Source organism: Suricata suricatta, chromosome 7 (genome assembly GCF_006229205.1).
Source record: "Suricata suricatta isolate VVHF042 chromosome 7, meerkat_22Aug2017_6uvM2_HiC, whole genome shotgun sequence".
NCBI classification, from domain to species: Eukaryota; Metazoa; Chordata; class Mammalia; order Carnivora; family Herpestidae; genus Suricata; species Suricata suricatta.
In genome coordinates this window covers 71,606,606-71,629,833 of record NC_043706.1, presented here as the reverse complement: position 1 = coordinate 71,629,833, position 23,228 = coordinate 71,606,606, and the positions used below count along the sequence as shown (strand labels likewise).

The 23,228-nt window shown below is 35.8% G+C and overlaps 1 protein-coding gene across 6 annotated transcripts in view; it reads right to left on the bottom strand.

Annotated features, from left to right (window-relative positions):
• DOP1A (DOP1 leucine zipper like protein A) overlaps positions 1-23,228 on the bottom strand; it is a 117,903-nt gene that overhangs the window by 41,820 nt on the left and 52,855 nt on the right. For 4 of the 6 annotated variants that reach the window (XR_003911210.1, XM_029945490.1, XM_029945492.1 and 1 more), the window contains 12 exons: positions 21,182-21,281; positions 20,339-20,448; positions 19,336-19,444; positions 17,848-17,968; positions 16,198-16,317; positions 14,136-14,250; positions 13,198-13,431; positions 7,499-8,120; positions 6,372-6,646; positions 5,014-5,166; positions 3,143-3,243; positions 1,580-1,839 (listed from right to left, as the gene is read on the bottom strand). Coding sequence is in view for 5 of the 6 variants with exons in the window: in XM_029945490.1 (XP_029801350.1) it covers positions 1,580-1,839; positions 3,143-3,243; positions 5,014-5,166; positions 6,372-6,646; positions 7,499-8,120; positions 13,198-13,431; positions 14,136-14,250; positions 16,198-16,317; positions 17,848-17,968; positions 19,336-19,444; positions 20,339-20,448; positions 21,182-21,281 (2,320 nt within the window). In the remaining variant the exon portion in view is untranslated. The remainder of the gene's footprint in view (positions 1-1,579; positions 1,840-3,142; positions 3,244-5,013; positions 5,167-6,371; positions 6,647-7,498; positions 8,121-13,197; positions 13,432-14,135; positions 14,251-16,197; positions 16,318-17,847; positions 17,969-19,335; positions 19,445-20,338; positions 20,449-21,181; positions 21,282-23,228) is intronic. The other 2 variants (XM_029945491.1, XM_029945493.1) reach the window with 2 other exon arrangements.

Below are 23,228 nucleotides of genomic sequence, written 5' to 3'. Positions count from 1 at the left end.
ATCACCTACTTATAGTTTTCTACTAAAATACTATTTTAATTTGTTACTATATTAGACCCTTTAAGTTAAAAAAATATGTAGATGACTTAACTACAATTTAATAAAGACAATTCAACAATAGAAGGACTATTTTTTAATTGAAATAAAACACATTTAAAACAGCTATAAATCAAAATATGCTCTTATTCCCAAATAAGGTATCTTTTTTACTGCAGTTCAGAAATTTTTTTCCTCCCTGTGTAATGCTTCTGTTTAGTTATTTTATTTCTAAGTACTCAAATATTATCAACTAAAGTATTTGAATTCATATATATATCCACACACACACATTTATATACACATACATACATATATACATACATACACACACATATAACCTTGATTTCAATAAAATTCAATACTTATGATTTATCTAGCATAAGTAAGGTCCTAAACCAAGACACAATGGAGGTGAGAGAAGGAAAAGACACCACTGTTCTCTCTAGAGTTTCAACTCAGTAGGGGATAACAAACATATTCATCCATTTCTGTACTTTTTGGGGGGCATATGGTGCTGATGGCATTCTTTTAAGAAACAGCAGAAGGCTTAGTTCCATATGAGTATTATAAAGCAAATGCTATAGAAGTCAAGGAAAGCATTGTGACCCTACAGGTAAGGAGATTGATCTCGGAGAAAGGCAAGAATTCAGCAGACAGGCAGAAATGGTGTGGGCAAAGGGCTAACAGAAAGAAGTCAGGCAACAGGCAGGGTAGGGCTCTACCCTTCATGGGAAGCAGTGGAAAGGCAGGTTCCACAGAGGGCTCTGTCCAAAGTCTGTAGAAACACACCAAAGATGAAATGGGGGCACAACAGTGTAGTTGTAGCTTCATCATGCAGCAGATACGGGACTTTGAGAAAGCCCCGACCCGCTAAGCATTTGCTCCCTGGCGGTAAAATTACATTTTTATTACTGCACTCACAGGATTGTCAAGATATGAATGAGATATGTGAGTCTTTTGTCCCTGAAGTATAATAAGTTCATCTAAAGGCCCATTATCACCGTATTGTAGATGGCCTCACTGGACAGTTTGTAAAATGTGGACCTCAAGTAATAATAGTGAACATCTAACTAACACTTATGCCAGTCTGCACTAAATAGGTCACAAACAGGACTACATCTATTATTCACAATGAAGCCTGGAAAAGTGGGTACTACTATTCCCATTTCACAGATGAGAAAAATGACTCTTGAATTACAAATGTGCATTACAGGCTTATTATATAATCCCAGTGAAGTATCTCTAAAGACTTGCAAAACCAAAACTGCTAATTAAACTCCAAAGGTATTTCCATCAAAATTGAAGACTGTCTCTGAAAGCTGTGCTGACTCCTCCCCTGAGAGAGTCAGCTGAGAAGAGAAATTCAAGTCCTCTAACATGACTACTGATGAAGTGCACTCTGGCACAGCCCACATGAGCACCGCCAGTACATGTGGATGGGAGAAAATAAGTCCACGGAGAAAACCTCACTGTTGCCAACCACTGTTATGTTAACTTCTTATTTTAAAAACTTAATTCTAAATAAAGCTGTGATATTCACCATTGCTGCAGGCAAAGTTTTGCATGAAATGCTTGTCACTCTCTTCTCCAGGATAATAGGGAGCCTTATTCCAATAACGTTCTGCTTGTACACGCTGCACTGAAACCCTCTGAGTTTTGGGATGAAGCAGGAGCAATAGCAATGGTTCCAAAACTCTTGCAATGTCATGTCTCTGCAGCACTTGGTTCAGCCAGGCTTGTCCCACAGAACTGGTAGAACCATCAAGACTGTTAAGGCTATCTAACATGATGAACAGTGACCTACAATAAACACCAATAATTAAAACAAAGAATAAAATATCTACTTTAACACTCTAGTTTTTCTTAAACCAGTATTACTATAAGTTTTCTTATTTTGAATTAACTTTTTAAAAGTAATCGTACTTCAGGATAACTTTTGACCACGTCATTTTAATAATTTTAATCCCTACAGTCTCAGTAGATATGAAGCAGCAGAAAACTATCTTTTCCCTTTTCTATATACTTGTGTTCTAATTTCACAAGCATGCATTGCTTTTATAAGATAAATAATAAATAAATAGAAAAAACCCTTAGTCTTGTTTCACCAACATATTCCTGCTCGTATCGTCAAATATCAAACTCCACGCAAGTTAACACTACCCTTCCAGGCTCTTTTGTGCCCAATCTCTTTATGAGGCCAACCTATGTGCTTACTTCAAGGACAGAACTTCTGTGAAAGGTATGGAGGTGTGGTTTGGAAACTGAAAACCCAAGATTCAAATTTGGTCTATCAACTCTACCTCATGTGTGGTCTTGGGCAAGCCACTTATTTCTTTGGTCCTTCAGTGCCTCACTTGTATGATGAGAAAAGGCAGTTGTCAAATGAGAGATGGTATTTGTAAAGTACGGAGGCCAAGGGCTTAGTTCATTGTACTGGTTCAACAGGAGATCATCTGAAAATGGTGATGTTATTGAAAAAGTAATGTCTGAAGTAACGTCCAGAAAAGCGCACAGCTGATCCTGAGCTGGGCTTTAAGCAGAGGCAGGTCTGTGGCCTCCTCTCTGGTGGTGAGACTGCTATCCTGGGCTAGGATAGAACTCTGCCTCTATATAGCATCTCCTTGGAAGTTAAGGCAAACTGCATATCTGGGGGGTGAGTCATCTTGAGTGGTGTAGACAAGTAGCAAAACTACCCTCAGACAACTCCAGGCTCTCTGAATCCATGGAAGGAATGTGTATTTTAGCTATAAATTTATGATGTCCAGTTCAGGCAGAAGATCAAAAATAACTCAGAGAAACAGTTACATAATCTGTTTACACTGGAACTTCTCTGTGAATATAGACCCCTTGCTGTATCCTTGACACCTAGAATGCTCCTTAGCACACAGCAGGGGTCTTGCTGAAAGTCATCCAGTAAAAGAAAGGGGATCTGGGTGCTTCAGTGCAATGCATTTTAATATACCTTAGATTTTTAAAAAATAATTTATAAGCTCTCTTTAAAAGATCTGTAAATTGCTATCTTCTACCCCTGCCAAATTAGCCAGATGATTCAAGAGACATAGAGATACCTGACTATAAAATCCGAGTATCAAATGTAACCAACCTGTCAAAAGAACGTGCAAAAGATGATGACTTGTTTACATGGAGATCTCTTGTTAGATGCCAAAGAACTGCAAACTTTGCATGTGCTTCCATCCTTATTTTCTGAGGAGGAATATGGGAGATTAAATTATTGTTTTTTCCCCTTGAAGATATTAAGTGATTTTATCAAAATCAAAGCAGCAATTTAAGAGACAGTGTTAGGTTCAATATTCACAGTACTCAATATATTACACAATAAAACTGAAAGTAGAAATGTAAAAAAACCCTTAAAATATAACAGAAATTAAACCTCAAAAGTCATCTCACACTACCTCAGAAATCGTTATTATTTCTGTAAGAAAAACATTGTATCATTTTGAGATTATCTGGAAAACATTAAGTGTTATGGTAACAATGGACAGAACAATGGAAAAATAAAGGTTTTAGAAAGACCAGCATTTGGTGTTAATGAACAGAAATGAGTATAAATCAGATAGAAACTGTGAAGTTATCAGATTTTCATAGTCTTCCTGTAGCGTCTGTAATTCAAGGAAAAGCCCTCCCAAATCAGGGGCTGAACCAGTTTCAACTGCTTGTGATCAGTTCGAGGGGTGCTTCCTGTTTTCTGTGGGCCTAATAAATGCTTTTCTTATGAATCCTGTGTTTGTACATCAACCAATACATATTAAAAAGTAATAACAGTAGCTTAATTTTTTTCATGGATGTATAATACCTTCATTCAGAGCTTAGTATTTCTTTAGAAATAAAATGTCACACAAGTAAACAGGTATATAATTTGTCCCAGATTTGCACTTAATGTAAGCAAATTAAATGCAAGGCATTATTAAATACATTATTCCTAAAAAAAATTTGAAAAAGTGTGTTGAAGCAGAAATAGAATTTTAACATCTTTGTTGGAATAAACTTTTCAGGCCTCTCATTTTCTCCTTCATTTGCCACTTCCCTCCTGGCCAAAAGCTTCATTTACTCAACACCATACCTTTCTGAATGACTCATTCAAGCTCACTTGCATTTAGGGTTCCTAAGAATTAGGGTGATACACCTCTAAATGCTGTTCAATAAAATCTCTGATTTCTGTTACAGAAAAGAGAGCATGGGAAGATCACACACTTCACTAAACTGCCCCGAAGAGGTCAGCCAGACTGACAGCGTCAGCTGCCTCTCAGGCACACCAATGACTCAATCACCTTCATTCTTAGTGACTTACGGACCACTTCCTGTACACGGGATAGTATAACACAAATAACATAATCTCATATACTGGCATTCTGTGGCTTAGAAATAGAACTTCACATACACCTCATTTCACATACATCAATTGTTCACGTATCCTGAGTTCCATAACCAAGGCCACTGCTTCCTCTTTAAGTCATCCAAGAACTTGGACCAGCAACAACTTTAATTATCGCTACCCACCAATGGTGTCCTGAACCAAGAAATAAAACCTGTATTTTATTTTGAGTTACTTGATTTTTCATATTACTGATGCTTTTGTAAAGAACTTTCTTCTAAAGGACAGAATGGAGTGCCTGCATGGCTCAGTAGGTTGAGTACGTAATTCATGATTTCTGCTCAGGTAATGATTTCAGGGTCGTGGGACTGAGCCCCATGTTGGGACTCCGCACTGGACACTGAGCCTGCTTAAAATTCTCTCTCTCCTTCTCCCCCACCCTGCTTACGTGTGTGTACTCTCTCAAATAAATAAGGACAGAACCAATTTGTTTTAAGGATATGGAGATCACTCTAAATAAATTTATATAATCTCGAATCAGATACTAGCTACAATAATTTCCTTAGAGTTTCTTTGATTTACCTTTTGGTATAATGGGAGTGGGGTAGGTCAGGGTGGGTCAAGATGAAAAAAGATTTTACCTTATCTTTATGGGTTAACTGCTGACTGATAACATCCTCACAGATGCTAGAAGAAGGAACCAAGTTATGTAGTTGATAAAAGAGTTCCACACTTTTCTGGTGGTGCTGAGGTGTCCTATCTCCCAGCTGATCCCACAATATTAAAGCTACATGCTATAGGAAAAGATTGTGAAAGTGACAGTGTTACAAAACCATACACTTAAACTTATTTAACAAGCACTTCCTGTTAGGTACAAACAAGCCTCTGAATGCCACTGAAGGTCATTAATGTTCATTATGCTACTAGGATGAGATTTAAAAGCATAGCTTTCCATGTGCTCACTTTTTGATCATCCAGGCCATTAGAACCTCTATGATAGACCTTTAATGATTATTTTTATTATTTTAAGGTCCCTCCCTAACGATATTTATTTTAAATATCACACATGGAAGAACTTTCTGCAGGTCCCAGAGAAGACCCCACTTCACTATTTTAGTGACATTTAGTAAAGTGTTGCTAGAATACATCATCCTTAAGAGCATACAAACCTCACATTGAACACAATATTTATGGTTACATGTTACAAAGGAAAATATACTTTACAGTTAAAATGTCTAAATTCCCTAAGGCATATAAAATAGATTGTATGTATTTCAGAGTTACATGTGTTAACACAGCACTTGATGATCTGCGACAGCGTTAATAAAAAATGTAACCATCTTCAGGGTTTACTGCCACACCACTTTTACAGAAACCAACTTTAGCAGAAAGAACTATCCGGTGGGGCACAATGACTTGAAATGAGATAACATTAAAACAAACTTTTTTTATATATAAAGAATCTACCTGCTTAAAATGTACTGTAGTCCAATGTACTTAATGTTCTTTCTATGTAGAGGATATTAATCTATAGTGCTGTGATAGGAATCAAACACTGTACATTTTTTTTTCTGAATGGCATCGTACACCACAGATGATAATCAAACAATACAGAGTCAGAAAAACTTTTCCTGAGAGTTTGGAGAGCTGGGATTATACTCTATGAAAAGCAAAAGTTTCATAACCATGTCACGTTGAAATAAGTTTTATTGTATAAATGGAATTAACCTCTTTTTTAGCTGAAATTACTCCCTCTGTGGCTTTGAAGCACTAATATTCGCCTCCCCTAACCTCATCCTAATCTCCTCTCATCCTTTTTCCCTCTCGCAAAACTGGGGCCAAGTTGGGCAAAGCAGTTCAGACAAAGTGTGGTATCTTTCTAGCCATTATAATATTAAGAGGTATTCAATGAAGCCTGATTATTATCCTTCCGATCTCTGCTAAGCAATCTAGGTCAAGGACCACCTTAGTGGTCATGCATTTACTTCTCAGAATTTACCTTGAAAAATTCAGTCTTTTCAGCAATGTATCTCAGATTGCCTGGAGTGAGGGGAGGTCTAATAACCACTGCCACTCTTCCCTGGTTTGGACTTAAGGGCTGTGCAGGCTCCACGCTGTTGATGTTCTCCCCGGTGACCATGGCCACAGACTGAGTCAGTCCCACCAGGTCCATGACTAAAGAAATGGCAACACTCTGCACGCTGAAATCGCTTGCTTGGCTGCACGCGCTCATCAGGGTCTGGAGCCAGAGTGGAGGCTGCACGTGCTCCCAGTCTGAAACAGAAGATGGAAGATGGAGCTCAGCACACCAAACTTTTCACACATACACCGGCGTCCAGGTGCATTTGAAAACAAGGCACCTCTTGTCAATACCTTTAGGCCTTGACCTGCTCGTAAAAGCATGGTTTCTCACCTAGACTGGAGCTTTAAGAAAATAAAGCAGCAACAAGAATTTCATAAACGTTTTTAGTATGTAATTGTCTTATGCCACATCATACAATGTATTCCCTTGTCCTGAAAAACAGTATATTAATCAACAAGCTCTAACAGGCACTGCACTGTGTGCACACATAAAAATTTAAATAATGGTAAACACATATGATACTGGTCTTAATAAAGGAAATTAGTGCATATAAATGTTACATTACTTTTCTCCAGAGAAAGGAGTTAATTTCTTTCTAGCCTTCAACTCACTTCTAAACAAACTGTAAAGGCATCAAAATCACAGACTTTTCCAATATACCAACATAATCTCTCCCCATAAAGACAATATTTCATTAAAAAAATTAGGGGCATCTGGGTGGCACACTCAGTCAAGCATCTGAATTCAGTTCCAGTCATGATCTCAGGGTTTGTGAGTTCGAGCCCTGTAACGGGCACTGCACTGACAGGGCAGAGCCTGCTTGGGATTCTCTATTTCCCACTCTCTCTGCCCCTCCCCTACTTGTGCACTCTCTCTCAAAATAATAAATAAATAAACTTTTAAAAATCTACAAATTAACACTTTAAAAAATTAACTGGCTAAAAAAAAAATCCCAGTTTTAATTTATGAGTGCTTCTAAAACAAGTAAATAAAAAGCATGCTATAAAAGGTTCCAATTATAAATAAAACCAAGATGACCTTACCAGTCTCTGACTTCTCAGAATGTAAGTCCGAGGTATGGTTCCCCTCAGCAATGTAAACTGGGAAACTAGAGCACTCCAGGAAGAGCTGGCAGGCCGACAGGAAGGCAGAAAGGTATTCTTTTGAAGTTTTCTGTTTGCTTATGTTTCTCTCCTTTACATCTCCATGCGCATCCCTATCCCATTTTGAAGTCTCCTCTTGCTCTCTACTGAGATCCCTTGGATGCTCTGTAGCCAAAGCCTGAGAAAAAGAGTTGCCCTGAATGATGTAGAGGTTAATAAGTCTGGTGAGAAACTGCTGGACATACTCCAAACAACACTGCATTGCAGTCTTTTGGGCTGTCTTCCCACTTCGGGGTGCTGTCCCCTGGGTGACTATGGAAGGGGGCTGGATGATGGTTTCTTCAGATCCCACAGTGGAGGCCGTTTCGGTCTCAGAGGATGTGCTACCGATGGGGATGGCAGCTGTCCCCTGCCCCTCACTCAGGTCTCTGTCAATGTCATCACTTCGGTCTGCTTGATACTGTATAAACTCAGTGAATCCACTCTCTGATGATCGGCTACTTGGTGGATTTTCTCCATCTTCAAACACTTCAGTAGGATTTTCAAGAGAAACTGATGATACCTGGTAGTGATTAAAAAGAGCAAAGGCTAAGCGATTAAATGCTTATGTCAGAAATTAAAAATGAGAAATGGCCTATTGAGAGAAGTCAGTTTAGGTTACATGATTCAAAATTAATCTACATGTTGGGCTGAATCTTAGAGCAGTTTCTATAACTGATTCATATTTCTATGATAATCAATAGGAAATATTAATACAGTTCTAATGAATTTATTAAAATAAACCCAGGGCACCAAGGTGGCTTAATCTGTTGAGCATCTGACTTCAGCTCAGGTCATGATCTCATGGTTCATGAGTCTGGGCCTCACGTCTGCAATGACAGTGCAGAGCCTGCTTCAGATCCTCTGTCTCCCTTTCTCTCTGACCCTCCCCAGCTTGCTCTCTCTCTCTCTCAAAAATTTAAAAAAAACCCATAAAAAACAAATAAGTAAATTCATTCTCTAAGAATTTATTGTTTGCTGTATGCAGAACTTAAGGTTGGGTTTCTGAAGGCAAAATATGCATACGCACAAATCTCTAGCATCTATATCCTTAATTTCAAACAACTGACAATTTATTCAATCTATGAAATCACTTTCTTAATGTCTAAATGATGCAAGGAATGAGACATTTTAAAAACTGGAAATAAATTATAATATTTCATCTGCTTAGAACCTATGAATGTGAAATTTCTATATGAAATGTTTAAAATGCTATTTAAATGGTTGCCATTAACCTTATATTCTTTCAACAGTTACTGAGCCCATATTATGTACCACATACTACATTATGTACCAGGAACAAAAAGAATAGTTTGTAATCTGAAGGAAAAGATAATCAGTCAGTTACAATATAAACAAAAGATGGACCAGGTACTGGAGTAGAGTTGGAATGCATTAATTGTTCCCTTCCTACAGACTGGATAAGTACAATCAAGCATATTTTTGGGCTTGGTTTAAGAGAAAAAAAAGTTGTACATATCATGAATTGCTTGGGGACTGTGCCAGAGCATAATGTGAACTTAAATAGGATTACTCTTTAGTGACTAAAATGGGATATTACTGACGATTATGGAAGACGCAAACTAACTGTTGTGCTGCTACAAAGCTGGGCCTCACCCAGTATTCCTTGCTTTAGTGAAGGACATCACCATTCATCACATCAGAAGATGGAAACCTAGGGGTGATCCCTGGGGTCTTCTCCACCTTCCCTTCATACTTCCCCTACATCTACTTCAGAACAGTGGTTAGGAGTACTGGCCATGAGTCAGCTAAGGTTCTGCCATTTACTAGCTTGGCAAAATTATTTATCCTAAAACCTCAGTTTCCTGGTAAGTATAATGTAGATAACAATAGTTCCTAAATTCTACAGTTGCTATGAGAATTAAGTAAGACAGTATGTCTAAAGCATGTGGGTTAGTAACTGCTGGCTAATAAATAAACATTCAATAAATGTGATCACTTATTCCCCTTACCAAACCATTACTAGGTCTTACTGAATTTTTTTCTTTTTTTAAAATTTATTTATTTTGAGAGAGAGAGAGAGAGAGCACACATGCAAGCAAGTGAGCAGGGAGGGGCAGGGAAAGAATCTTAAGCAGGCTCCAAGCTTAGCGAGGAGCCTAACGCAGGGCTTGGTCTCACGAACTGTGAGACCATGACCTGAGTTGAAATCAAGAGTAGGATGCTTAATTGCTTAACCGACTGAGCCACCCAGGCACCCTGTGTTTTTCTCTTAAATGTCTGGCTAATCTATCCATCTCTGTGTTCATTCTTGCATCTGGTCAGCACGTTACCACCACCTCTCACCTGCACTACTACAGGTCTCCCCTCATCCATTCTGTTTCTCAGGTCCATGCTCCACACTGCAAAGTAATTTATCTCTTATAAAAATCTTATTATGTTGTTTGCTTTTTTACCCTTCAGTGTCTTCCCACGGCTCCTAAGATAAAGGATAAAAGTGCTGCGATGGTGAAAAGGCTCTGCTTTACCCTGCCTACCTCAAGGCTCCCTCACTGCGTGCACAGTGTTCCTTTCTGCCGAAGAGCCTGGGTAATGTTTCTTCCTCTCCCAAGTGCTCTCTCCTTTCTACCTCATCCCACCCCAATTTCTCTAGGGCTTCACTTCAACAACCTTCCTCAAGAAAGCCAGCCTTTCTTAGGCCCATGGTCTAGGTCATATCACTGCATTTCCACATTCCTACCACTCTATATTTTCCTTCATTTATTTATCACAACTGTAATTAAGTGTGCAATTATTTATTTAATGTGTGTCTCCCAACTAGCAAAAACAGGTCAGGAAGGCAGGGACTGTGCCTACTTCAACACTGGATCACTGGATACATAGAGTGGGTGTGGGATGAAGAGAGGCTGTTTTCTCTATTTCAAAGGTAAGAACACTGAGGGCTCAGGGAGGTTAAAAACAAAACTTGCCCAAGGTATACAGCAAATAAGGGTAATGGTTATTGGAAGAGCTTAGCTAAGGTGATTCTAAACTTCATGATATTTTTACCATAGCCTATCACAATAACAGTATGAGAGTTTTTCATATTATAATGACAAAGTCTTATTTAAATGACAAAATTATTTATTTAAGTGATAAAACTGTCATTAGCTTATTGTTATTTCTGTACTGATCTCTTCATATAAGGACCATAAAACAATGGACATTTATTAATAGAATTCAAGCTATAAATTCAGTTAAACTTATATACATTTATAATATTTAGTTGTATGGTCTATACATATACATATATACATACATATAACTATGTTTCAGATTATTTTATAATAAAATGTCTTTCTGAAGAGAGAAAGAAATGACATATTTTGGACATTTGGGTATAGAGATCCAATACAATGATTTTATAAAAATGTACTAAGTGCATGGAGACAAAAATAGATTCACGTTTTTTTAAGAATTATTTTTCACTTACACTTTAAATAAAAAATCTATAAAGAAAATACTCTCAGCTTTATGATAAATTTTAGACATTTCAGTGAAGATAATACCATTATACTTCTGTAAAAAGTAGGAAAGAACATATATGGCCCCAGAATATAGAAGAGAACCAAAGAGAGGGAAAAGCATACTCCCAGGTTAATGTACTATTACATTAAAAAAAAAAAGTATATTATTTGTTCCTCATTTAAAATGAATGGATGTTTCTATTTACTTGTAACCATCTATTAACTTGTAACCATCAATAAGTGCCTCCACATGTTTTCAACATAGTTAATATTCACATATTTGAATATGCTACTGAGAGAATGCTAAGGTGTCCCCTACTTGAAGGAATCTCACTCAATAACACAAAAAAAGCTACTAGTCCTATTTTAGTTCAGTTTCTAAGAAGATCTTAAAGGTATATATTAAGGAAAACTAGCAGAACACAATGAATTTTCCTACAACAGAATCAATATGTATCACATATAAATAATATGCAGATAAGAAGGAACATAAGAGACTGGCCTTAGTTTATAAAGGATAATCCTGGGATATATTAAAATTGATCTCGGGTCAGTTACATTCATTCATACATGAAGAACAAAATATTTAACAAGTCCAACAAAAAAGTTTTAGGATTAATATGGGAAAGGTTCTATTAGTCTATCCTGATAAAATATTTTGCCTGGCTGGGGAAAAAAAAAAGCAACTGGAAAAAAAAAGGTAAGGGCAACTATATAAACCCAAGATTTTGGTAATGAACTCAAAATACTAGAGAATTTTAAATCCTTGTTTTAACATAGTACCATCAAGGCTAAATTCAAGGGAATTCTATAGGTGTTTTTTTCCATAGGTGTATTTCAGGTGTTTTAAGTATGTTTCTTGGTCAGACATTAAAATTACTGTAATTCTATTCAATATCATAAAGCAAGCAATAAAAATCTGAAAGACTGAAGAGAGCAAAAGAGATTCTGGATTTAAAGAAGAGTCTATCAAATTAGCGTTATATATGAAAAGGACCACTTAACTTTAGATTATAAACCTAATGTCCGGGGTGCCTGGGTGGCTCAGCCCGTTGAGCCTCCGGCTTCGGCTCAGGTCAGATCTCACATTTGTGGGTTCGAGCCCCGCGTCGGGCTCTGTGCTGACAGCTAGCTCAGAGCCTGGAGCCTGCTTTCGGTTCTGTGTCTCCTTCTCTCTCTGCCCCTCCCCCTCTCATGCTCTGTCTCTCTCTGTATCAAAAATAAATAAAACATTAAAAAAAAATTAAAAAAAAAAAATAAACCTAATGTCCAATACGGGAACTACCAGCCATATGTGGTTACTAAACTCTTGTAACATGGCTGACCTGACAGAGAAACTAAATTATTTTCAATTAATTAAAATTGAAATTCAAAAAGTAATACCTAATTTAATTATGATAAAACTTTTAAACATGTTTAGAACAACTCGGATACTTAAATCTAATTTTTCAAATATAAACTTTATAAAAAATACAGATTAAGTATTTCTGGTAAAAATTTTAATTTTCAATGCTGTAAGTATAAAATACACACTGGAATTTAGAAGACAATGTAAAAAGGAATGTAAATTATCTCAACTTTTAAATATTACATCAATTTTATACTGGTTATATGGTTAAAACGATTATTAGCTATACAGGCTAAATAAAATATAATTAAAGTATTTTCACCTGTTTCTATTTTTTTATTTTGGCTACTGGACAACTAACAATTACACATACCGCTTGCATTGTATTTCCAGTGGAGAGCTGCTAGTAAACTCTTAAAATTGCCAGAAGCCTACAAGATTGTCCACTGTCACAACATCTGAGTCTAGAAAACATTCACTAATATTTAAAAAAAAATTTTTTTTGTTTTATTTATTTTGAAAGAAAGAGAATGCAGAGGAGAGGCAGAGAGCGGGGGAGAGACAGAACCCCAGGCAGACTCCATGCTGTCAGCATAAAGCTGATGCGGGCCTCAAACTTAACAAATCGTGAGATCATGACCTAAGCTGAAACCAAGAGTTGGACACTTAACTGACTGAGCCATCCAGGCACCCCATCACTCACTAATATTTAATGAGCATGTATAAACTATTCTACTCTGAAGAAATATAATTGGTCTAATACCAAAAATAATAGCAAACATTACCTTTTTGTCTTCCCATTCTTTGACTGAGTTGTTCTGCCCACTTGAAAACTGCAACACACCTCCAGTGCTGGCAGATAAGAGGGGGGGTTGAACCTTGCTAAGGATCTTTGAGCAGAGCCTGAGTGAATCTGTGAGTTCAGACAAGTGTAATGTCTGGAGATGGCTTGTCAGGGCAGAAAGCATCCTGAGGAGCAACTGGGGCAAGTGTTCAGTCTGGATTTCAATGTAAGTCTCCTGAAGATGAAGCAAAATGACAGAAATGTATACAATGTATTACCCTATTTATTTTTAATCTACATAACACAAGAAATAATTTTACTCATTTGTCATATTTTATATGTATCATGCTCTTAATTAATATAGTATGGTCATTTTATTACTAATTTACAAAATTTCTATTCCCAAATTCTCAATTTATGTACTTCAAGGTATATGATATAAATAATCCCAGTTTTATCTGCTAATTTACCAAAATAATAATATAAAAAAAGTGAATGCAATCAGTGAAAGACAAAACAGGCTGAATGTCATACCTGACACAGCACCCTCATACTTCTAGTAGGCTTCAAAATGAGAAAGCAAAGATTTGAGGAGAGAAAAGAAGAAAAGATTTCCAACAGTCTTCATTTAATAGAAAGAATCATTAGTGAGCATAAATGCAGCATTAGACTACTATACACTCAACAGTTAACATTACAGTAACAAGCAATTATGAAGTATATTCCACATATTGCATAAGACTTATATACGTATTATATAGATGTCTGAGGAAAAACATTTGGAAAAAATTATGAAAAAAAAAAGCTAGGACAAACGGGAAAAAATCAATTTAGCTTTAAAGATGAAATTTATTTAAAGATGAAGTCTGTCTCCAACATGAAATATTTGAACTATGTTATTACATTCCTCAATACTTTTTTTTACCAAGGTGGTCTTACCAAAGAAACTATATCCAACAAAAAATCCACCAGTAAGCAGAAATTGGTCAGCTGTAACTCAGATGACTCACTACTATCTCCAGGCCCAATCTGAAGTCTGGCATGCAGTGTCCTCCTAAAAGGACAAAATTCACTTTATCAAAAGTATACTATTAACTGATAGGAATATTCATATCATACACATCTCGCTTTCTTTTTTAATGAGAGTCAATCCTGAGACATACACACAATGATGCTCCTGTGAACAGTGCTTTCCCACAGGACACTACTATACCTCTACGTGAAAAATTTCCAAAGCAAGATTCCTAGGCTTACACTCTGCCTGGGACTCCCATCCTGCACTTCTAAGTGTTCTGGATGGATCTCACTTTTTTGGACTTATTTCCTACTTCTCTGTCTACACATAATATCTCCTAGTTAAAGTGGATTATTTGTGATTTGATTTATAACCTCAGAGCCTCTTTTTATACCAACTTGTACTCCTGATTTGCCATCCTCCCTCAACTTCAGTCTCTAAAATCAAGAATGCATCTATCCTGCAAGGTTTGAGATCAAATGTTACCTCCTCCAGGAAGACTCTTCTGATCCAAGTTGTAAAGATCATTCCTCCAATATACATTCACTTTAAATCATATTAGTCCTATATGATCATACATTGCCCTATACTCTAAAGACACAAAAAATATGATAGAGTCCCTAACCAGCAAGAAATATAAGCATATGGACAAATAAGTGTAACAATTTGTACACTTATGTAACAGGGTAGGATAAATTGATTCTGATGGGAGACTCGAAGGAGTCATGGAAGCTGGGTCTCCTCTCTATAGGACCTCCCAGATGGTCTATGGGGAAGAATATTCTTAAAGAACTAGCACAAGTGAAGGCTCAGCATGAGTGAAGCCTCAGTCAATGTGTGTTCAGGGAATAGTATGGATGGGTAAAGAAGGGTAGATGAGTGTTTGCAAATGTAGAAATAAAGGTGGAAACTCAGATCAGGGCTAGGTGGCAAAAAGACAATCGTAATTCCTCAACATTCCACCACATTTTAATCTATGAAGGTAACTTTAATACATGTTTTACTTGTTCCCACTGTAAGATCTTTGAAGACAAGGACTGTCTATAGACCTAAGGGCTCATTATCTATTGGATAAATAAGCAAATGATTTCCTAAACTACTCAAGGGATTAATGTTATATGTATATATTTTTTAATGTTTTATTTATTTTTGAGAGAGAGAGAGAGAGAGAGAGAGAGAGACAGACAGACAGACAGTGTGACCAGGGGAGGGTCAGAGAGAGGGAGACACAGAATCTGAAGACAGGCTCCAGGCTCTGAGCAGTCAGCACAGAGCCTGACGACGCAGGGCATGAACACAAGAACCATGAGATCATGACCTGAGCCAAAGCCGGACGCTCAACCGACTGAGCCACCCAGGTGCCCTTAAGGTTTTATATTTTTAAAAGACTTCTAATTCTGAGATCATACATGCTTATTTTTTGCCTATATGCTCCTAAGGCTTGAAGGGTTAATTTGTTCTAAGAGAACCAGAACACAGAGATTCTACTCAGGTTCACCAGTATTTCGGAGTTTTCAATTTTTATGTTGTAAGAGATACAGGGTTTTTAATCACTCACCAGTGCCAATATGGGCTAGTTCTGTGAATTAAAAAACACAACAATGACCAAGGAAGGTTTTGTTATTAAAAGTGTGAACCATTTTGGTGAAGTGTGCTGAAGCAGAAGCCACAAATTTGGTATTTTCTCTACAACAAAGAAAATCTGGATTACTATAGATTGGAGAGGGAAAATCTTTCATCTATGCTAGTGACTAAATAACGTGTTTTCTAAACTCCTTTTCAATTCTATGCTTATATGATCATGGATTCTATATTCTAGAGTGACATGACATAGCCAGATTACGGCTACTAAATATTTAATAGTTGTCAGGAGTAGTAGAATATATAAAAGAACATTCTTTTCATCAGACTCAGGAACTTAAGAAAAAAGTTTGGCTCTGGATGCTATTTGGCTTAAAATAGAATGAATTAAACAGTTTAACATACCTACAACATTCTTCAAACCAACGTGCAACGTAATCCCACATATAATAAGGCTCAAAGGAATTAAAGAGAAGGTTGGCAGTTTTAATCAGCTCTGCTGTTTTCTTATTTTCCCTTAATTTACTAAAAAAAGAAAAAGAAACAAACCAAAATAAGAAATATTAACATTTATTTTTTCAAAATTATATTTAAGTGCGATGTTACTTTCATATTCCTAGGTAGTTGCTAGGAAACTTGCTAGTGAGAAAACTGCAACAAATAATTTTTACCTACTGCCACTCTATTACTTTATGTGTACTTATTTTCCAAATTCAGGTTATCATAACTCAAACATATGATCAAGATCAGAAATCAGCCTTCTATGAGAAAAAACACCTCTGCTTCCAGCAAAAGAACACCAAGTTATTTCTGAAATTTGAATGCCTGTTAAGCTGACATTACACTCTTTTGTTTCCCTGGCACATGTTAACCAAGTAGTGGTTTGTTTTTGACAGCGTTGACTTGGAAAGAATTTTGTCTGCTTCCCTGTGCTGTTCAGAATTTGCTTAAGAAAGGTTAAGTTTATTTTGGTGTGTTTCAATCAAATTATTATTGTTAGCTGAAAAACAACAAAATAATACTGTAAATTGCCATTATTACTGAAACTCCATCAGGAATAATAACTTATTCCTAGCGGGAGTCCTCTGGCCTATTAACTACCTACCTACCTACCTACCTACCATCTCCTGCCCCCCCTCCTAACAATTAAAACAGCTGTTTTTATATATAGTGTGGTATTATCAATAGAGCTTGCAAGTTATAGCACAAATGGCTAACTGAATACTTGATGGGGCAATATAAATTATCAGAGTACAGAATGAAATCGAGTGCCAGGATAGTCAATATTAAGTTCTTAAAGTTTCACAGGTATTAATCAGAAGTCAAAAACTGTCTTAAAATGTTTAAATATGTAAAACTGTGTTTTAGGAAAGACCAGGTTATCTCCAAAGTTTCACCAAGGAGGCACAAACGGAACACAAATTATGTAAAAGAAACAGTAGTCTTGTGACTGTCATAATATTAGATGAGACTGGAAAATAGGCAGGCTGCAAAAAGTAGAGAATGAAAAAGTAAGACCTTGTCGACATGAATTAATCTACCACTGACTTAGAAAAAAGGATTGTCCCCGGCATAAAAAACAAAAAAGATGTATTTATATATAAACCTGAAAGAAGAAATAACTTGAAAAAAATTGTTTAAGTAACACTTGGTGCCCTTTGATTCACTTAATTCTAGTTCAAGTCTTTTCCTCAACTATGATTTGGTTTCCTGAGTGTGTCAAGTAACCAAGAGGCACAGCCCCATGCAGACAACCAGGCCTAGTTGGCAGGAAGGTGCGACATCTATTATTAACTGACATGTGGCAATTAATCTCTTGTGAATAAATTCCCTGAAACCTGTCACCTTAACTGCTTAGAACCAACCCTGGTGTTGGTTCTACTATATATAGTCAGGCTGTAAATCCCAATTTAAAAAAAAATCAGTGGTTAGTAATGAGACTTCATATTACCAAAATACAGTAATATTTTAAATCAGATTTATTCATTTGTAACACAAATTTCATATGACGAATAAGGACATCTTTATATCATACTTAATTTTTTGGTAATCCACCTGCTTAACTGAGCATGATCCTTGTTGAAGGGTGGTTCCATTTGAAGATCCAATTCTGCTTTGCACTGGGAATATAATGTTCTAAATACTTCAATTAGGACATCTTCCAGAATTACAGGTCCTAAAATCAATATACATATTAAAGACAATAATTAATTAGAACTGATAAATCATGATTATTAATTGGCCTGATCAAATGATGCTTTAAAACAATATTTGAAAAGATATTTTTTCTGGATGCTAAACTAAACTTTACATTTTGATCTGAATAAATGGTTATTTAACTATAGGTTGACATAATAAAAATTACAGAACAAAGGAAGTGTGTGTTGGCAGTTAATAGCAATAATCTTGGAAAAGTTATTTAATGTCTTTGAGTTTTACTTTCTTCATCTAGAATGAGGATAATAATACCAGACTTACAAGGCTGTTACAAGGGTTAGGAAAAAATATTTATAAGGTAGGTAGCAGAATATAATGAGTATTCAATAACTACTACTTATATTACTACTGTTTTTATTTTAAATAATACAATAATGCACAAAGCCAAACTTGCCACAAGAGACACCAATGCCCTTAAGACAATTTCAAGGAGCTTCATCTATTATCACACAACAGCTAAAATACATTCTCAAGACCACTGATACAGCTCATTTTTATATTTAAATTTTTTCATTTTTATTTTAAGAGTTGGTGACAAGACATAGATTTGCCAAAACACCTGCATATAACAAAATTACATATTTTATTATTTCATTTATTTTTTCTAATACTTTTGGTTTTTCTTTTTTTTTAATGTTTTATTTTTTATATCCAAGAAAGAGACAGAGAGGGAGCAAAGGAGGGGCAGAAAGACAAAGACAGAATCTGAAGTAGGCTCCAGGCTCTGAGTTGTCAGCACAGAGCCTGACATGGGGCTCTAATTCATGAGCCATGAGTTTATGACCTGAGCCAAAGTTGGATGCTTAACTGACTGAGCCATCCAGGTGTCCCTACTTTTGGTTTTTCTTAATTTCTGTCTCAGGTGCCATAACTAACTTCCCAATAAATCTACTATACAAGAAGTATACAATGAAGAAAGGGAACACACACAAAACAAAGGGGATGTAGGAATCATGCTGAGGGATAGAACCCAAATATTTTTGCTCAAATCCTTGAGTTTTGTGAACTATAAGACAGTCATGACAGATCACAAATATTTCAGTAACTTAATCAGGATTATGAAGAACTTAGTATCTTTAAAATGACTTCTCTATTGCAGCATATATAGTACAGGGTAAAATATGAGAATATATGGGTTGGGTGTATACATCTATATCTTCTTAATGTTCTAGAGTAAATTTTAGGTAAGAAATTGTTGAGAACCTGTATTTGAAGGCCACCTCAAAATATAGCAATCTTTCTCTGTAATGACTTTGTCTTATTTTTATTATGAAACAGTACAAAACAACCACATGTGATCTTATGTCCTCAGACAGTATACATTACCTAGCTCAGGTTTGTCAAGTAAACTGATTAAAATACGAAAAGGTTTTAGATCCTGCATTAAAGTGCTTTCTTCTCCAAATCCATTCACTTGTAAGATGCCCACCATTGCCTTTAAAAAAGAAAAAGTACATCAGTCATTTAAATAAACAGATTCAAAGACTTTTTTTTTTAAGAAAAAAATTTAAATATGACCATATGGAATGGAGATTTATATCTATTGCTTTTCTGAAGCTTTCACTGAAGTCAGCGTTTTTCCTCTGCTAAGGGGAAAAAAAGGTTATATTCATCCATCTTGAGAGAAGAAAAGAGTGCTACATTTGCTCTAGAAAAAAAGTGGAAAAGTTAAAGAAAATCTAGAAAAATTCATGGTTATTTGAATTCTGCCTAAAAGATAATAGCGTTTTCTATTTAATATCATCATCAATGCTCCAAACTATGGCAGAGTGTCATGGTAGCATCTGCTATTACACAATTGTGTTTCCACTGGTAACTCAAAACTATATTCTTATAATTTCACTCATTTAAAAATGCTTCAGATACCAACAAATCTTTGTTTGGAGTTATCTCGAATATAAAGTAAAAACAATATAGAAGTATCGCTCATTTTAAGTTTTCCATTACAAGAGCAGTTTTACCACATTTAGATTCCTCTTGCAACCCAAATTTTCCCGAGGCTTCAGAGGATGTAACAGAGGTCGTAGCTCATTTTTGGAAGAGATCCAATTCACAGGGCAGACACGTGAAAAGCTGTAACTATGTGTTAATAAAGTCATGAGAACAAATTTAAAAACCTCTGGACTTAACGCAGAAGTGACTCTATTTTAAAATTACTTACTCATTGTATTGTAACCATTTGCTTGTTATAATCATCCTTAGGAAGTTTGTGGGTCTTGTCTCCACCCTTCAGTGATGAATTAATTCAATTAATGCAGGACCTTCTGTTACACTTGTTAACTCTACTGATCAGGGAGTAACCAAAAAATAAAATGAAAACATTCATTACCTGGACCAACAATTCCTTTGAAAAGGTAGTGAAATAGTAAGTGGCATGTTCTTCAGGATTACTGTGTCTTGTGCTTCTGGGTCCTATGATAGCACCGTTGTTATCAAAACCTCCATGGAAACAAATGGCAAAAGAAATTATAATGAGATTCTCAAAACTGTTGTTCATTAAATACCAAAACACCAAATATCTCAAAAACAGCACCAAACACTTACCAATTAGTAGCCCAATCAATGTCAGCAAGAGAGATCATTTTAGATAGTTTAATAAAGGGAAATCAATTCAATACATAAGTGAGTATCATAGCATTCTTCCAGCATTATCCAGTATTTTTTTTCAATATTATAGTGAAATAACTGAAGATTCAGAAAATCCAGGAAAGTTATATTTTTTCTTTCCACTCTGAGCAGTACGAAGTTGTGGATGGGCCAAACACTCACACAAAGTGGAAAAACAAAAAACTGCGTGAGTGCGAGACTAGTAAGGTATCATGTGTGGGGCAGCAGTAATAGTTCTGATTCCTTTGATGACTTCAGAGTTTTGGAAATTGTTTTTATTTTGATTATTTATCCATCTTTTTCTACATACAGTATAACAGCCTCAATTTATATGAGAAAAAAATCTTGTCAAAGGAAACAGGACTTATGGGTAAAATAGCCTCTAATGTTAAGAAGATTTTGAAATTTCCTCATATAATACACAATAGTATTTACATTTTTATTGTCCATTTAAGCAAACTATTAGTTTCTTCATTTAGGACATGCATGTAACCTGATAATACTTATGTATGGCAAATTTCCCTCTATCTTTCCCAAGCTAAGACCATACACATCAAACACCTACCAAGAAGCCATGCATAAAGTCTTCGGTTCAGGGACATATCCCTCCTCAGGACTACATGAAGGGCTGCTGACAAGATCCTGATCATATCTGGTCGAGTGGCCTGAGAAAGTCAAAGATGGGGTTGTACTTCATCACATACAAAAAACACAATCTTTTTTTCCTCTTTAAAACCAAATACCACCTTGTAATATGCTCAGAACTTTAGGGCTTATAAGTTAGTTTCATAGAAGACTCATTTGATTCCTCAAAATTTTTTTAATGTTTTATTTATTTTTGAGAGAGAGAGACAGCATGAGCAGGGGAGGGTCAGAGAAAGAAGGAGATACAGAATCTGAAGACAGGCTCCAGGCTCTGAGCTAGCTGTCAGCAAAGAGCCTGACGCGGGGCTCGAACCCACGAACCGTGACATCATGACCTGAGCCGAAGTCAGACGCTTATCCAACTGAGCCATCCAGGCGCCCCTCATCTGATTCTTCAAACACAGGAATGGTAACTCCCATTTTACAGATTAGGACACAATAAGCAAAGGTAACACAGCTGTCTAATTGCATAGCTAAAACCACACCTCAATTATTTTAATCTTCAGTTTAAAGTTCTTTATCCTATCTAGTATTAGCAAGATCTGACACAAAACAAAAAAAATGGAGCAAGATGGAACAGATTCAAGAAAATCATGTTTTTAGCCTCTCACATTCATAGTGGTGTCAACTGATGGTAATTACTTTGGATGTTCCTGATCTTCATCAATTCTAAGTCTTTTACTTTCTGATCTTTTAAAAATTTTTAACTTGTAGGTATTTCAAATATAGAGAAAAATATAAAAAACAATATAATGAATGCTTTTTGTACCCATACCCAGCTTTAACAAATCTTAATTTTTTTTCATTTTACTCCAGATCTTCTAAAGAGAAAATTTTCTTCCTTGTAACCTTCCTAATAGCCTTAGATATTTAAAAAAAATGATAAGATCTGGTTTTTGCTAAAAGAGGTAAAGTTAAAAGATAAAAGGGAGGCAGCTAATTAAATTGATATTAAGACTTTTTCTAGATAATCACTTTAGGTAATGTAGAAATTAATTTAACAATCACTCTAGAACAAAAAGGACCCAAGTACTTAGGCAAATTCAAATGTTTGGTTATTGTCTCACCTAGAGAACTGACTTCTTTATCATAGGCTTGTCAACATTTTACTATATCATGCTTCTTGACAGTATTAAGCAGCTATTTGTTTTAAAGTAATCTTAGAGAAATAACTGAAATGTTACAGAATACACAAATTATGGTCACTCATCTGAACACAGAGGTCTTTATTAGTCTAAGCAGTTCTCAAAGATGGTCCCTGAACTCCAAGACTCTTTCAGGGGGTCCACAAGGTAAAAACTATAATCATGTTAATTCCAAAATGTTGTCTGCATTCTTTAATATGTTGGCACTCGCTCTGATCATGCAATACTGGGTAAAACTGCCAGGATCTTAGCACAAAAATAAGAAGTATGGAAGTGGTATCTACTGTACTTGTGGTCATGGTATTCTTTACTGCTGTATACTTCTAGTAAAATTAAAAACAAAGGGAAAAAAGCCAGTTTCACTTGAGTATGTTGTTGATGAAGCAGAAAAAGTTTGTTTTATTAGATATGAGTCTCTGAGCACATGTCATTTAATATTCTGTGTAATGATATGGGGAGTATACACAAAATACTTCTGACATATATTGAAGTATATATGATCGGTGTCTTGAGAAAAAGCAATTGTGTGTTTGACTTGTGAACTGTACTACCATTTTTTTTTCATGAAAATACCACTTTTGCCTGAAAGAGGGACTGATACAAACTATGATTACTCAGGCTTGAACACTTGACACATAGTTTCTCAAAAATAAAGTGAGTGTTACTGCAAAAAAAACCCTTCATATTCATCATTACAAATAATAAATTTAGACTTTCCAAGAGAAAATTAGAATTTGTTTTTGTTTTAAGATTTTTTATTTTATATTTTTTAGAGAGAGAGGACAGGAACAGGGGAGAAGCAGAGGGAGAGAGAGAGAGAGA